Source organism: Anoplophora glabripennis, unplaced genomic scaffold, assembly GCF_000390285.2.
Source record: "Anoplophora glabripennis isolate ALB-LARVAE unplaced genomic scaffold, Agla_2.0 scaffold129, whole genome shotgun sequence".
In the NCBI taxonomy this organism is placed as follows: Eukaryota; Metazoa; Arthropoda; class Insecta; order Coleoptera; family Cerambycidae; genus Anoplophora; species Anoplophora glabripennis.
This window is the reverse complement of record NW_019416294.1, coordinates 496,855-514,277: the sequence shown is the minus strand read 5'-3', so window position 1 is coordinate 514,277 and position 17,423 is coordinate 496,855. Positions and strand designations below refer to the sequence as shown.

Here is a 17,423-nt window from a genome sequence, read left to right as displayed (position 1 = left end):
AAAAAGCCACTTAAAGTCATTACAGGCTGTGGAAAGCATAGCCCTCCGCACGGCCACCGACGCGCCCTGGTACGTAAGAAACTCTGATATATTACGAGACTTACAATACACAAACGCTACACAGACAATAAGACAAAACGCGGAGAAACGGTTTGACGTAGCCGCTAGACATGACAATCCCCTCCTCAGGCAAGCCGTTGACTACGTACCCGACGTGACCGACAAACACAAAAGACCTAGACACCAACTTTTTGACCCTGGGTGACCACCCCAATGACCCCCCCCCTGCCCGCTAACCTTTTCTGTTTCAGAGACAGCCAGGATCAAGAAACGAAGACAACGACACACACACACACACACACACACACCCCCCATACCCTCCTTAACCCTCCCCTCCCGCGCTAGCCTAAGGGCCACCTTAGCAAAGCGCATCCCAGGCTGCATAGCCGCACTACCCTACCCAACCATACCACACATAAACATGACACTACCCCCGGGGTTTACACAGACGAGCCGGCGAAGCAAGAAGAGCGCCAGAAGAAAGGGCCCTAGCCGGCGGGGCCCAGCCAGGACAAAAGGAGGTCCCACAAAGCGCCTACACCGGCCGCATTTGCGGTCGGGGTAGACGACGGATGGGGCCCACCTACGAAGGCTGTCCAGGCCTACACGAGATGAGGCAGGATAAAGAGGGATAATCCCCCTCGATCCCAAATCATTGAGGCCAATTTCTAGCCATGGAATAATGGCGCGAAATTCGTTGATATCCGTTTATTAGTGAGTTGAGCCAGTTGATTCACTAATTTCGCGTTTCGCGACTGACTGTGCTAGGATATGGTCGGAGTTCTTCGAGGGACACGCTGTTTGAACTTCAATGGTATGCTTTGTGGTGTCGAATTTCGACATATTTCTAATTTCATTGTTTGTGTTTAATTCCTAGAAAATAACTTCAATGTATATATACAACTGTTTTTTTCTTATTTGCATGAATAACAGTGTCCATACTCGATACATATTTTATGTACTACTAGTAGCATAATTTTGTACAATATTACATATTTTTAGGTTAAGTGCATAAAGTACATATCGTTCCTCTTATCACGTAGGGGCGTATAATCCAAGAAATGGATATACACATACGCCTCTACGTGATAATAGTGACGATATTTTTAAAAATGTTATTTTTTCTGAAACCGACTCTGTGCAACTTTTCGATTGCGTTATTGCACCGATCGGCTATTCTCGGGAATCTCGGTTGCAAATCTCCATCTTTCTCTATAACATTTATTATAATAAATCAGAGTGAGAGAGAGAGCGACAACTGAAATTTAAATCTTATTTGGAGTTATAGAGGTGTATTTATTAGATTTCTGGCTTTGTTTCCGTTTCCTACAATACAAAAAATGGAATAACAAGTAGATATGATGAACTGCAAACGATACTATTTACTATTTGTAATCCGAATTTGTAAAAAACATATTATTGATACTATTGTTCATAGCATGAATGAAAAACGTTTTTTTGTCACAAAATCACTTAAAGGACATTTTATTGATGCGGGTAATCATATAATTAGAAACTAACTTTGGACTAATGTTTCAAATTTTCTAAAAGTTCTTTCATATTTAAATCTAAATAATATAAATAATTCCTAACATTGAAAAAAAATTAAGACGTTTAAAATTTTGTAAGGTCTTTTTATATTTAAATCCAAAAAAATATATAAATAAATCTGATGCTGGATATTTTTAAAATTTATGAAATGTTACTGTACAACTTGGATTTGTTAATTTTTTTTGGTTTCTACTTTCTTTTTCAATCAACTAGTAACAATGGCAATAATTATTGATACGTCTAATTCAAACTGATGAGAAATAGGGGGGAGCAAAAATTTGAACAGTTATTTTAAATATTTTTATTTTATCAGATATGTGCGCTCTTTTAAAGATATACACAATAATTCTACAAAAATATTAGTTCTATATTATAATATTTATAGTAATTTGTATATTCTTTAAATTTCTCAATAAACTATAAACAAATAATAATAAAATTGTCAACAACAATAATTTACTTAAGTGAATATACATATAATACATATACAGGGTGAGTCAGGTCTAACATAGTTAATTTAATTTTTTTTATCGGCCATAAAAAAATGGTACAAAAAAGTTTATTTGCAAATTTCCCTTAGCCGAAAAAATATAGACATTTTTAAAATTTAATAGCCGTGTATTTGGAAGGGAATGCATTTTTGGACAAGTTCCATACGGAAAACTGTGTTTGTCAAGAATCTCAGTCTGACGCTAAATGTGAGTCACCCTGTACATAAAATTTGTGTAAAATATATTTAATGTAAACAAAATCGAATATAAACATTAAATTTGTTATAGAGAGAAGTACAGTTATCGATTTGCCCAAATTTGAATTAATAATCCTCACTTGTCACAAAAAAAAACAGAAAACAAAAAACAAAGTGAAATAAAAACAACTACAAGTTATAAATAATCTACTTATCACTTCTATGTTATCACTATTTGTAATGTTACCTTATACAGAAGGTATTCAACCTATTAGATACAACTTGTACCTAGAAGTTTGTATGTTGATATAAAAAAGTACTCCAATTGTTAAAAAAATATACAAAACTTTGAACGAAATATAGATGTTTAAAAAAAGATACAGAGATAATATTTAGTTGTATTAAATGAAAAATATTTTATATGTACGGTTATTTATAAATAACAAATTGACATGAAAAATTTTGAATAAACAAATATCAAAGACGTCACTTACTATATCACGTTAGACCTCTTTTAACTGGTATATACTGTTTAACTCTTAGTCTCACATAAACGCTCTGTATATAAATATCAGAATAGTACGATATGCGATATGTATTAGTTATTCTGGAAATATCCAGAGCAGTCGTTTACTATTAATTATAATAATTAATATTAAAGCAATGAATTGGCTTCTAATAAATTACATAAATACATTTTATATACCTACAACTAATTCGATTTGAGGAAAGCAACATTTCCTACTTACGGAGAGCTGGGGAAAGGAAGCCTTTTTACTAATAATAAGAATAATGTTTAAATATTTTGAATATATGATAATAATAATATATGAATATATTTGAACTACTCATCTTTTGATACATACAGGATGTCCCAATGTAATATATTTTAACACAGAATATCATTTCATTGAAGTAAAATAATAAAACAATGTCATTATTTTAAAAATGTTAGTATTTGGATGAAAATAATACGATTTCAATAAAAACACGATTACATTACATTGCATTAAATTATTATTTACATAGAGGGTGCCCGATTTTTGAAACATGCTAGGAATCTAGATTATTTTAAGAGATATCTGGTAGCAGCAGTAGCAGAAATAATAGACGAATAAGATCAATTGAAAACTTCAAATATGTAGAAGCGTATTGGAATTTTTGCATTCTCGATTTAATTGCTTTTTTCTGATATGTCATACAATATGATTTGCTTTTTGTTTTCATCAAAGTAGCAAATTATCCATTTTTAAAAAGAGTGCTCTGAAAACAAAACATCCAACTACTACTCCAAATGAAATTTTGACAGTTTAATTAAATTTTCATTGAAATGTGAAAGTTTAGGTAATTAAAAATGCAATTTTCAGGTAAGACGAAGCCAGATACTCCTCAAATTACCCAATTAATATATTTGAAGCATATCTCACTGTTCTTCATGTGAAAATTGTATTTTTAGTTATCTAAACTTTGACACTGCCAACAGAAATTTAACTGAACTAACTGTCAAAATTTAATTTGAAGTGACAGTTGGATGTTTTGTTTTCATGGCACTCTTTTTAAAAGTGGATAATTTGGTATTTCCGCAAAAACAAAAGAGTAAATCATATTATACGACTCATCCTAATCAGAAAAATGCGCTGAAATAAAAAATGGAGAAATCCCAATATAGAGCACATAAAAATAAAATGTATACGTTTAAGAGAAATATATATCGAGATTTTAAGTTTTTCCTTGATAACTTGAAAAGACAGGTGATATTTCTCTTTGACAAGATGAAGCTTTGGCCTAATTTGAACGACCTTGAAAGTTAACAAAGGTACCAACTGTGCGGCTCGAAAAATGGGTACCTACCTTACATAGTTTAAGAAGAGGAATGACCAGCTATTTAACAGAAAACCTAAAATCTTATATATAGAAAAAAAATGCAAAAAGAAATTGCATTTTTTTTAACTGAAGGGGACACCCTGTACATTACTCCCGATTTCGACTGATTTAAACTAAAGTCTGAGGTACTGCGCTTGACTAAAATCATAACTACTCTTTTTTATAAATACTGACTAGATGAACTACTGTTTTCTACTTTTCCTGTAGAAGTAACCGCCACACACGGTACAAGATACCTTCTCAGTGGGATAATCAGACGACTTTTCTCTCTTGCTCCAGTCTCTTTCGAGCCGTTCCTGGTTGTCATATACTTGTTTCGTGAGCCAATTGTAGAAATAACGTAACAGGTTCCTTTCAGCGTCCACATTACTATATAAATCGTGATAACTCGTCTCAACGGCCTTCTCGAAGAACAGCAGTTCGTTACAGCCATCTTCATCTATTTTTTCAAAAAAGGAAAGGAAGGTAGAAGGAGCCTTCCCAGTATTTAACCACGTTTTCCACTGATCCTTCAGTCCTTCCGACGTTTTGCCGAAAAAGCAAATTACAACGTCGATGAGATGAAAGTATTTTGACCGGTCAGAGAAAATTTCATCCAAAGCTTGTTCTACAGAATTAGTGATGTTTTTTACAAGTATTATGAAAGTTCTAAGAATCCTGAATCTTATTTCTCCGGAGAAACAACTTAATATTCTTACTAGATAGTCCACAAAAAGTTCTATATCGTCCGAAGATACATTCCGTAAAGTTTTCGAAATCATCTCGTAGACATATTTCGTATTATTTGAACTCGGATCAGGTGTAAAACAATTACTTGTTAGAAATACACTAGCATCTCTCTCTGTTCTATTCATGACTCCCATGATATCGATTTCTTCCTCGTTGAGTTTAATTTTATCCTCGTTCATTATAAATGTAAGCCGTTTTTTATTCTCAGAATCATCGCCTGCCACTAACACGGCCAGAATGTCGTCTTTGCTAGGGATCTTTACAATGGGTGATATTATCATGATTTTACTATCCACATCCTTCCCTTTCTGTTTTTGGAGTGTCTGCTTTTGCAGCTTTAGAAACGGTTTTCTAGAGAGAGAAAAATAGCGTGTAATTCAAAACTGAATATTTTAATGTACATATTTTGACTCGACCATAGAAAATACATTTGCGTTCACTCGTGCACGCAATGTGATGCATCGAACAAGTAAACGTAAGAAATTTTAAAGAAACATGGCAAAACTATGTACACTTCAAAAAATATAAAAATAGCGCAAACGGAAAATCAGCTCAAACCACTAATAATTGTAACTTCTACACATACCTCGCTCTGTTATTTCGCATGGATTCCTGATAATTTTGCAAGATTCTGGCCTGTTTCTCATCGATGTATCTGGAATCCTTATGATGTACCACGTTTCCAAAAAATAGTATGGACGATTTCAGCTGGATGATAGTAAGTAAAGATACTGCCTTATTTTCTCTCACCCAGTGATCTATCACGTCGTATCCTGAATTCAACATGCTTGCGCCGGTGGCCCCTAAATTGACGTAACCAAGCGTGTGGATAGCGGCACCAGCTCCCTAAAATTAACATAAATTGCATATCGGACTGTTTTCTGAAGACTTTAAAATTGAAATAGAAGGAAAAAATTACCTGTCCGATATTTACACCGGCCGAAGCCAACTGGGACACGGCCACAGTGGCACCCACACCGACAAATCCCAGGGAACCGGCAAGTATACTCAGATAAGCCCCCCTAGCCTCGGAATTTGCAAACGTTAACGTCTGGAAAAGATTTTATTTCAAACAACTTCAAACTCCTCGTCTCTATACTAACTTCTTTGTGCTTCTTTCGATCATACAAAGTGTAAGCACTGCGCCCCATGGAGTAAATTCCAACCCCCAATCCTATGACACCGCCGGCAATGAGAGCGGCTGGCGCAACGGCTATAGTAGGGATAGCCGCTGCGATAAATATTCCCCCAGATATCAGTCCCCCTGCGGTGCTGAGGTAGTCGGCACCATGAAGAAGTTTTGAATCGACGCCGCAGGCTGGCGATAGGTGTCTTTCTAGAAGCACTTCGCCGTTTTCGTTAACTTCATACCTAAACGATTAAGAATAGATTAATTTGGCGATTAGGAAGACTTCTGTCGCAGTTACCTTCCGTTTAGAGGCAGAATCATTTCGCACTGGTGAAATTTATTCTTTGCGATGTATTCATGCCAGGTTTGATACGTGCGGCCGATATTGTCGATGAATACTCGACAAGGATCAGCGCTGCCATGGCATTTCCTTATGACGAAAATGGGAAGAGGCATAACGTCAGTGTTGGGGTTGTACTCTATGTATTTCTTCGCTCGGGACATCTTTTCCGAAGGCAGTGGTTCCGTACAGTTGTACATAAAAGATATTTCTACTCTTCCCTTGTATTTTGTTATTTCATCTGTAAATTTACGAATTCTCTTATATTAATTTTTTTACTTTAGTAAAAATTTATATTTATATCTACATAAATTAATAATTTTTACGATTCTTTTTAACAATACATTTTACGTATATCAGAATTAAAGCACCATTAAAAATTAGCCTGAATTTAAAAATTGATTTTCTCAAACGCAGCTTATCTGACATAGATTTATTTAACACTGCGCTTTTATTTAAATATGTATCTCAATTAACAACAGAGATGATGACGTGAACCAACAAATAAATTGTTCGGACAAGGGAAGACCATAAATAAATCTACAATTGAAATTCGGACCCTCTTTTTAAAATATTGTTACTCACGGTTACTTTTTAGTATGCTTCCATAGAGAGCTTCCACCTTCTTCAGATCCTTTTTCTCATAACCCTCCTCTTTCTGCGGCGGTCCTAGTAAAGCGAACGCTATTTTCTTCTTCAAATATTCGTGTTGATCGTGTTCGAACCTATCCCAATCCCTATCGCCCAACATATCAGCCATAAGTTTTTGATAGTTAGTGGAGCCCATATCATTTTCGCTGGCAGTTTTCTCCCTGAGCTCTTCCAGATTCTTCTCCTGTTGATTTTCAACAACCAGGAAGTTTTCCGCGTTGGACAGAGCCACAAGAAAATCTTTGTTGGATACTCTGCCTCTGATACAGGAGAAGATCGTTACGGAATCTTGAATAGGCACGACACATACAGCTGCTGAGATTTTCGATTCCACTATGGGACTGAGAGAAGATAAGTCGCGGCATCGATGTAAGGCTGACATTAAGGCACTTTGATACTTCGTTTCTTCTATGTCGTAACCCAAGAAGAAAAAGTTTCTATTTAGAATCTCGACGACTTCAGCTTTCTTGATATTTTCGCAAAGAACAGAGGAAAATTTGTCATTCTCGTTGTGCAGATAAAGGCATAAAGCTTTTCTCTACAATTTGAAAACAAAAATTTAGTAAACTGATTATTTTCAATATTTGCACACTGCTATCACTAGAATATTACCTGTACTGATACAAATTACAGTACTTGCCTTCTCTAACGACACCATACAGGCCTCATTGATTGCATCTTGTAATTTACAGGCATGAAAGTGAATCGGAGAGTTATCAAACTTATTCATTATTTTACTTATAAAACTGACTGCAGCTTCTACTTCAACATCTACGAAAAGCAAACCATATAAAAAATATTAACTAATAATTATTATTTTTCACCTTCATCTTGTTTATTATGCGCTAATTTAATATGGAACAATTTATCTTCTATACTCTTAATTACTAGATTTGTGATGTCGTCTAATTGTGCACAATCCTGTAATACTTCTTTATCACTATTTGGGACGTTTCTCCAACCATCTATGACTTGTTCTTCAGGCGATATACCATATAATTTATGAATCTCTACTTTTAACTTCCCTAAAAGTATAAAATTATCTTTAACCTAAGGATTTCCTTATGTAATTTTGTTTGAACTACATAACTTACCAACTGTATCAGTCTTCAGTAGTTGTAGAGAAGTCTCGTGAGTCTCATACAAAAGAGAAAAATTTAACTTACTGCTTTCGTTCTCCATTCTTAATAAGGAAATTTATCAATATGATTTGTATTCTGTTAATGCAGTATTCAAGTATCTCGATATTTCCAATAAATTCTAATTAAAAATCGTTGGCTGACCTTGGGTAAATAAAATTTTGTTAAGACAAAGAAGCAGTAGCAATGTATTTTTCATCCTTGAAAAATGTAAATATTTATTTCCTATTAATTTTGTTGAGTTTCCATCTCCACTTCTGTTTATACCCCACCACAAACCACAACTCAACATCTCACAACATCTCTATTTTTAGTTTTCTCAGGATTTTGACAGAATGACAGAGGTAATTGGAACTACTACTTACCAGCACGCAAGGATTTTATAAAATCCTTGACTTCACGTGTTTTGTGAAGTTGTTATTGGAACTACTAGTCACGAGTCACAAAACACCCTAAGGTGTCAGAGTCATTCCACACGACAGTCGTCCCACAGCTCGTTCGCGTGCCATAGCACGGATCGTGTGAAATTTGATCGAATACGCCTATTTATATTTTTTGCTCATGTGACCGAATAGTGGAAATAAGGGTCTGTTTATTTATAGTATCAATTATAATTCTATTTTGTTTTATAAATTGATATTTTATATCAAATATGTAAAAATTTTCAATAAACGCCGAAATCAATTTTAAAAATCTTGTTACGATTAGGAACTGGCCCAAGAATGTCCTTATTTTCCCTATTCGGTCACATGAATAAAAAAATATATATAGGCGTATTTGCTCAAATTTCACACGACCCGTGCCATGTACGGCTGTCCTCGTCCTAATGATCTTTGAGAAAGAACCGGTTTACTTGGATCAGTTATATTGCACCCATCTCTACTGCCGGCATTTGCAGCTGACGTCTATTTTTACTAAGTCAATGTGATTAATTAGATGTATTGGAAGTTGGAACTACTACTTGTTCTAAAATTGGAACCTTTAGAGCTATGAAACTAATTATTTACCATTAGAGATGGGAATAACATTATTTTTTATTTTAAATAATCGGAGCATCAGGTTACAATAGTTGTATTTGTTTTACCACTTGGTTAGTTCAGTTTGGTCAAATTGACAAAACTAGAAGTGACAGTGATTTGAACTAACTTTAGGTTAAATAAAACACACATCTACTCTATTTTAAATTTTGGCGTCTGTTTAGTTTCAGTTTAATTAGGTTGTTGTTGTCAATCATACTGTGCTCAGCATACTTACAATCAACATATCTTCTTAGGATGAATCCGTATCTATTATTAACGATTTATTTTTATTATTTGTAGGTTATGCTTTGTTCGGTTATCTTGTTCACTTACTAACCACGATATTGTTAGGTTAGATCGGAAAGGGGAAACTGAATTTGGTTTGTTCACTTGCTTAAAAAAAACGAACTGTACCGAGTAAATTAACCAAAATTTACCAAGTGTGTAAAACAAATATAGCTAATGTCATAAATCATTTCCGATTTCAAAATCGAAAGAAAATTTAAATTATATTTCATTTCAGAATTAGTTGCATGAAATAGAGGGTGAGGAAAGTAAATAAGTGATTAAAAAATAAAATACACAATTTATTGAAACATTTCTATTATTAAATAAAACTAATAAAACTTTTAAAAACAAATGTGAATAATGTAAAACAACTATGAAATAGCTAACCTGAAAGGTGAAAATTAAAACGATCTTCAAAATTTCATTCGTACACCTAATTTACACAAACTTCAGCTTCGTAGAACTACAATTACTTCAATTTCTCTTGTACATAATTACCAAATGAAATTTTGAAGATTAACTACGGCAGAATACCAAAGTTACTGCATACAGTAAAATGTGTATAAAAACTAAACCGTATTAGTAGAGAAGCTGACTGCACAAAAATGCAAGGCTCGAAGCCACAGTTAAGAGTAGCCGGAAGATACAGAGAGAACAACGGACAACACAGACCAGTCTCGGTTCGCCACTCACTGAACCAAAACGAGAGTTAAAGCAAATCGACAACTTTACATTAAATCATGTCATGGGGACTGATTATTACATTTACAGGGCAAATATCATGTATGTAATGGTACACGGCTATCACATTTCTTCAAAATATACACACGGGAGTAACGCAAACCAAGGACCAACAAATTATGGCGAAATATAAACAAAACTGCCAATAGTTCACTTATTGGAAAAATTTTTTAGCCGGTTTACCTTTCATCGACAATCATAAAACTAGCTGGAAAAATTTAAATTTGATGTTTAATACTGAAAAAAAGATATAATATTTAAAATTATCAATATATAATTTTTTGTTTCTGTTTCGTTTTCAAGTCGTCCAATCCTGTCGATTTTTATGAAATATTTATTGTTCACTTTATAATAATCGATCAGGTTCGGAAACTTGCACGCCATACCCTTTTAAATTGTACTGTCGGTTAATATTTTTGCTCTCTGTATATTTATATCAGTTTGCAGAACTTGATAAAGCACTTATTGTCGTAATAAACGGATTTAGCAGCTTAAGGTCCCTTTTGCTTAATATTAATAAATATATCTTAGCTCATAGCTACCATAGAATTGAGTGCTTAAAAACGACGAAATAAAATTTCTAAATATGTAACAGTTAAGTTATATTCCCTCAACATCGTCTGGTATCGGAGAAGAGGCATTACTTTTATTTTACATATTATATTGGAATGTGGTTAAAGATATAAATTTCTTAATTGTTTTTTGAACACATATGAATTTATATTTTGAGATTCGTACATCTAAACGTTAAAGCACCTTATCGCAGTATGCATAGAATTTGATCAACTCGTCGCGAATTTATCCGCGACCCAGAATTTTTTCTCTGAAAGTGTATTTACCGTAACAGATAATAAATAAGACATATGTAAAAATAAGTGTTTGACACAAATAAACAAACATATATGTATAAAAATAAAAAATGACCATAACCCACCCGAGCTAAATATAAATTTTGGTGACTACCCAATTGATAAAAACGTGATGTGAGACACGCTCACAAGAATTATACATGAAACTTAACCCTAAATTAAATTAATAAATTTTTTTATAATACACAAATTGTCGGCAACTTTTTATGCGAAAACACTAATATTCAAGCAAAGCTTAACATAAATATTGTGTGTCGAATTCGAAAACACACTGGCGGGTACATTTCATAGCTTGAATTAGCTCCATCTGGAAATAAAAATGCAAATTTGTTATTTTACGCAAATGCAATATGAACAAAAATGTCTTCAAATGAACCTTTTCCACTAGTTTCAACTTTCAACAATTAATTAAAATGCATCCTTACAAGTGGTCAATCATATTTATTTGGCCATTGGATAAAACGCAGTGAACTATGTATTAGTGCTATAAAATAAATACAAAATAATGAAAAACAAATAAGTAAATGAATCAAAATACTGTCGAGTAACTTTTATTAGCAATAACTTGCTGACGGAATTAATTTTGTCATTGCTGCAACCATGTTTGAAATAATTTCATTATTTATAGATTGCCAAACAGTTCCTGAAATAATTGGTATTTGTTGGTTACGTTTTTCTCGTGCACATTCTTTTTGGATATATCTCACAAGTTTTCGATAGAATTCAAATCTGGAAAGTGACTCGGCCACATCAAATTTTGTGCATTATTTTCAATAAACCTTTCCATTACGATTTTAGCCGAGTGTTTGCGATCATTAACGATTTGCCAAATAAATTTTGATGGTATTTTGCCCTAGGTTCTAGTATGTTTCGGAATTTAAAGCGATCCATTTTGCATCCAAACCGTAATATTAACTTTACCATGTTTTACTGTATTAGAAACGTATTTTGGATCAAGTATTTCCAAAAAAGACCAAATTGCGAGCCATCGTTACAGAAAATATTGAATTTACATTCTTCACTGAATAATATTTTTGCCAGTCCTTAATATTCACTGTACACAACGATTAGCAAACAACTTTCTAGCCTGCACATTTTTTTGTGTCAAAAATAGTTTCTCCACCAAACGGCACTGAGTTCTTGGAGACACATCTAACAGTTCACACAACTTAACCAACATCTCAGCTGATTTAGTCTTAATTCTCCAATCCAACTATTTTGTCGTTATTCATTTTCAACTGCTTCGTTTTAAATTAAAGACTCTCTCACGAAGACAAAAAATGCTAATAATTTTTAAAAACACTTGTTTAGAAGTGCCCAATTGCTCTTTATAGGCTTCGATAATTATTTCTAAGGTCTATTGAGTAGTGGAGTTCATGCAGCATTATATGCATTATATTTGGCCGATAGTTGAACAGAAGTTAAATATATCGCTTTAATTCTGTCATACATCTAATATTGTCCCACGAGTGCCCATTTTTTTAAATTTTTCGCTTATTTTACTTTGACGTTCTAATTTTGTCCCATACCTATACTGATATTCCATGGTATCACCACTGACTTCTATTAAAATATGAACTGTTATGACCACCACTTTGAAAACTTTTGCCAAACGAATTATGAATGGACAGCATTTATTTGTTTCTGTGCACTTAATTACAATATACATGTAGAAAACGCATAAGCATGATGTACCACAACCTTTAACAAAATATGCCTAATATAGAAATTTAACCTGAACAATTTTGCCGTTAAGGGTAGTAAAATTTTCTATGCAGGGGAGTACAAGTCACTATCTATCAGTGAGATTGGTATCATTGAATTGACGGACTTGACAGCGTTTTGTCTGTGTTCATTGGCTGGATACTGCAGTTGTGGAAATGTGATGGCGCTTTCCCACAATTCTTAAACTTTATATCTAATTTTATAGTGATACAAAAAATTGTGGAAAAAAAAACAGAGTTCGTGAAAAAGGTCCATATAAATTAGTTTAATTTTGAAACAAATTGATTAATAAAATTTTCTTTTAAACGTAGGAATATTTTTTTTTATTTATTTATTGGGGATTTTGTCACCTGTGAACAAAATTTACAAAAATTAGCTTGCACAAAAGGGTGTCGGGAATTTTTTTTTTTCAAAATTAGACAAATACAAAATAAACAAATCGCGCATTTAAAAAAGTTCTTGATGTTTCGAAAATCAATCTGTTTTTGTCTTCTTAACTTAGAATTACCTTTTGTTTTTAATTAATTTTGACAGTTTAAATTCGTTTTTTTTGCCTGATTCCGTAGTTAGAGACATCAGATGATGTTTATTCTATTATTACTTAACTTAATTTTTTAAAATTTGTAGCCAACTAGGCGAACCAATAGAGAATATCACAGCAAATTTCATGTATTACCTTTTGAAAAATACTTAGTAAATGAAAACCCAAGTGATTTTCCCAATAAAGTCGTGAACAATTTTTTTTTAAACAATACAAACTGCAAAAAAATGTCATTTTTTGTTTTTTTTATAATATCTGGAAAAATAATGATGGAATTGTCTTATTCTAAATAGGACTTTTGTAGAGAATAAAAAAACCTATAAAATGGTTTTTTGTGCAACCCGATTGGTTTATTTTTACAGAGAAAATCCGGAAAAATCTCTAAAATAAACTTTTTTTTCAAAATTTCATAACTCCATCAGAGTGACCGCAAAATCCGCCTGTTTTTGAGACTTTGACAGAGGCGACAGGAAAAATCCTAAAAATGTTCTGAAAATATCCAAAAACTCGTCATGAAAGTGAAAATGAGTTTTTCGAAAATTTTCAAAAATCACCCTTTTTTAGACAAAAAAAGTGAACAAATTAAGAATCATCAACAGTTGTAAAACCCCAAATATTTCTATGTTGTTATCAAAATAATATTTTTTCACATTATTTACAATTTTTGTATATTTGGGGGTGATTTTACCCCTCAAAAGGGATGATTATTTTTGAAAATGATTGATAATGTATGGGAATACTTGTGTATAAATTATTCTAATGAATATATTTCGAAACATTATTTTTTTCATGCATTATAATTATTTTATGTACTTTGAAGCCGATGGTTGAACTTAAGGGTGGTTTTACCCTCATTTAGGGGTATTTTCCTTCGGATCTAGTGATTGTGGGTTATTAACGGTTCAATTACCACGTATAAAAAAAATAGAAAAAAAATTCTTTTAATATATTTTTTGCATTTTTAGGCATTTAGGGGATGGTTTCACCCCTTTAGGGATATTATGGGTTGATTTTCAATCCGAACAAGACTGTATCAAATACGAAATTAGATATTTTCACGTACATAATATTATTTTGATAACGTAGAAATTTTAGAGTTTTGCAACTGTTGATGATTCTTAATTTGTTCACTTTTTTTGTGTTTTCAACCCCTAAATAAGGGCCATCTTCGAAAATTTTCGAAAAACTGAAAGTGATGCTCATTTTCATTTTTCATGACAAGTATTTGGATATTTTTAGAACGTTTTTAGGATTTTCCGTCGCCTCCGTCAAAGTCTCAAAAACAGGTGGAAAAATTGCTTTTTTTGCGGTCACTCTTTGAAGCTGGAAAAAGACAGATAATATTGTAGTTTAATCGTGTGCAAGATGGTTTCTGTCCGATGCATAGTTTTTGCATAACTACATTATAAACAAATTAAGGACTTTTTTGCACAGCATGGCGCTTTATCAAAAATGGTCCGATTTAAATTCTGAAAACGGCATCTGAAAGTAGAAGACAAAATCTCCAATTTGTATATTTCGAATTTTCGCTTGGGTGATGAGAAATATGCTAAAAATGCCCTTGAAAGTCACCCGAAACAATCGAAAGTACGCTCAAGCCAGAGTCCTCCGCTTGCTGCTTTTCTCACTACCGCTACCCGACTCTCTTCGATCATTTCGGGCGACATTCACGGGCATTTTTGGCATATTTACCATCACCCAGACAAAAATCCGACATATACAAATTGGAGATTTTGTCGTCTACTTTCAGATGCCATTTTCAGAATTTAAATTGGACCATTTTTGATAAATCGCCACGTTATGCAAAAAGACCTTAATTTGTTTATAAAGCAATTGTGCAAAAACTATGCATCAGACAGAAACCATCTTGCGCACGATTAAACTGCATATTATTATCTGTCATTTTCCGCAAGATTGTTTTTCCAGCTTCAAATTTGACGGAGTTATGAATTTTTGAAAAAAGGTTTTATTTTAGAGGTTTTTCCGGATTTTCTCTGTAAGAAATGTATCGATTGGATCGCACAAAAACCATTTTATAGGTTTCTTTTAATTTTCTTCCAACTTATTATTTTTCTTCTGCAAAATTTCGGTCGTATTCCACTGGATTATGACAGTTATCGCAAGACTGATCGCAAAATTTTGATTTCTCAAATTTTTAATGTAATCTTTGTGCTCGTCTATCCTAATATTTACAACTGTTTCCAAGATAACGTTTAATGCATTCACGATGCATGCTACAAATGCAATGTTGACAAAAAGGTTTTTAAAGTATTTGTTGTTTGAAAAACTGTTCCGAGGTTAAATTTTTTCTTCTTAATATTTCCGATAATGCAAGATATAAGAAATTTTTATGGTGTTATATCTTTGGCACGACGGTTTATTTCACAAATTTTTTAAATTTTGTTCACAGGTGGAAAACACCCAATAAATTCAAGTAAAAAACGAAAACTAAGTCACGAAAACGAAAACTAAGTCACAAATATACTCACATAACTGTATTATTGCTGTTGCGCTGTTTGCTGTTGAATCTCAATTTTCTCCACAGTCATGTCAGGGTTCATGGCCGTGGCCTCTTGGATGGCCTCGGCTAAAGCTCTGTCGTGGTCGATCGGGTCGCCGTCCGACTGGATGGTAATCTTCTGCTCCACTCTGGTCTCCACGACTCCGTCTCTTTCAGTTTTATACTAAAACCGAAATACTTTTCTCCAAACACGCTTCTATCTCCATCCGAATCTACTTACAGTAATAGTTTCCACAGTTCTAGTTTTGGAGCTGATAGTCTGCGAGCTGACGATTTCGCCCGTGGCACTGTAACTTCCGTCTTCGGAGGTTAAGTTCACTTTGCGAGCTTCGGTAGCAACGACCGGAACGCTAGTTGTGGAAGTTATGATGGTGGGATCGCCGCGATAGACGACGCTCTCCGTCTGCACTATACCTTCGGGAATGTTGTCCTAGAGGAAAAAAGTCAAGTTACTCGTTAAAAACGATAAGATTTGTTTTTGTCTGTACGTGTTGCAACGTTAATGTTTACCGGCACGGTGATTTATGAGAAACGGATAGTTTGATGGAATGCGACATTAAGCAAACGTTTTTAGTACATGATAAAAAGTGACATGTTTGTGCAAACGGTATGGAAGAAACGAATGATTTTGCTACTTCTACGGTACGAAATAGATATACAGGGTGGTCATAAATTATTTCCTGCAATTTTCAGGATGAATATACCTTTTACATAAACTTTTTTTCAGGGTAAAGGAAGATAGAGTATATTTTCTGAAATATCTTTAAAGTTTTTTGAGATACATTATTCATATTTTAATTTCTGTCCCGGTTTTCGATGGTGACATCACGATTTCAAAGTGTAACAACTTTTTATTGAAGAAAAACAGCAAATTTTCAAAAAACACTAGTTCAAAATGTTTGCCATTTCAATATATATGTGATCGATGTTATGAAATATTATAAATCCACTTTTATTATATGAATATGAATTTCTCGATAGTGGTTCAACTTAGCAAAAAAACAAGAGTACATCTTTTTTCCCCAATAATCTAGAGATCTAAGTTTACAAAAAATATTATAAAATGAAATAAAAATTAAAAGTGGGGAATGAAAATTGATGCTCCGAGGTTAAAATACGAATAAAATATCTTGATCTTGATATCTTGAGACCAATTTTTCTCATTTCTTTAAAAAATAATAATGATATTGTTATGAAACGACTTTGAGGTTAGAATATTATTATTAGCAAACGATCATCGTCAATAAATGTCCAGATTATTGATCAATTGATTATGTCAAGACAATAATTGAAAAATGCTAGTATTAGTACCTTAGAAATGATTTAATTTCTTGTTCATTTCAGTAACTCAGATTCAATGAATGACTAACAGTAGTTACAGTGACAGTGAACTAAAACTGTCAAACTCAAAAATTTTAGGTTAATTAGTTCAAATGTCTCACAATTATGCTATGACAAATATACACCGTTTGTTTTTGTTAGTTTAAAATCGTAGACTGAACTATGGAATAAGTGGAATAACATTTTTATAGATTGTCATTAGAATTT

The 17,423-nt window shown here is 33.1% G+C and overlaps 2 protein-coding genes across 4 annotated transcripts in view; both read right to left on the bottom strand.

The window, feature by feature from the left end:
- Positions 1-3,313: 3,313 nt before the first annotated feature.
- LOC108905115 lies at positions 3,314-8,435 on the bottom strand. Its single transcript, XM_018707895.1, has 9 exons — positions 8,127-8,435; positions 7,857-8,057; positions 7,673-7,803; positions 6,967-7,570; positions 6,340-6,622; positions 6,016-6,283; positions 5,832-5,963; positions 5,499-5,758; positions 3,314-5,263 (listed from the first exon to the last, which is right to left on the bottom strand). The coding sequence occupies exons 1-9, from the start codon at positions 8,212-8,214 to the stop codon at positions 4,366-4,368; spliced, it is 2,865 nt and encodes a 954-aa protein (XP_018563411.1). The 5' UTR covers positions 8,215-8,435; the 3' UTR covers positions 3,314-4,365.
- Positions 8,436-10,917: 2,482 nt separating this feature from the next.
- The window catches only part of LOC108905065 (protein 4.1 homolog), a 30,140-nt gene continuing 23,634 nt past the window's right edge, over positions 10,918-17,423 (bottom strand). For all 3 annotated transcript variants that reach the window (XM_018707836.1, XM_018707838.1, XM_018707837.2), the window contains 3 exons: positions 16,096-16,305; positions 15,844-16,038; positions 10,918-11,395 (listed from right to left, as the gene is read on the bottom strand). In XM_018707836.1, the coding sequence (XP_018563352.1) occupies positions 15,853-16,038; positions 16,096-16,305 (396 nt within the window). In that variant the 3' untranslated portion in view covers positions 10,918-11,395; positions 15,844-15,852. The remainder of the gene's footprint in view (positions 11,396-15,843; positions 16,039-16,095; positions 16,306-17,423) is intronic.

Coding starts and splice junctions, on each gene's coding strand:
- LOC108905115 (XM_018707895.1), bottom strand. CDS start 8,214: ATGGAGAACGAAAGCAGTAAGTTAAATTTTTCTCTTTTGTATGAGACT. Junction 7,804..7,856: donor GCATAATAAACAAGATGAAG/GTGAAAAATAAT, acceptor TGCTTTTCGTAG/ATGTTGAAGTAGAAGCTGCA. Junction 5,264..5,498: donor ATGCGAAATAACAGAGCGAG/GTATGTGTAGAA, acceptor TTCTCTCTCTAG/AAAACCGTTTCTAAAGCTGC.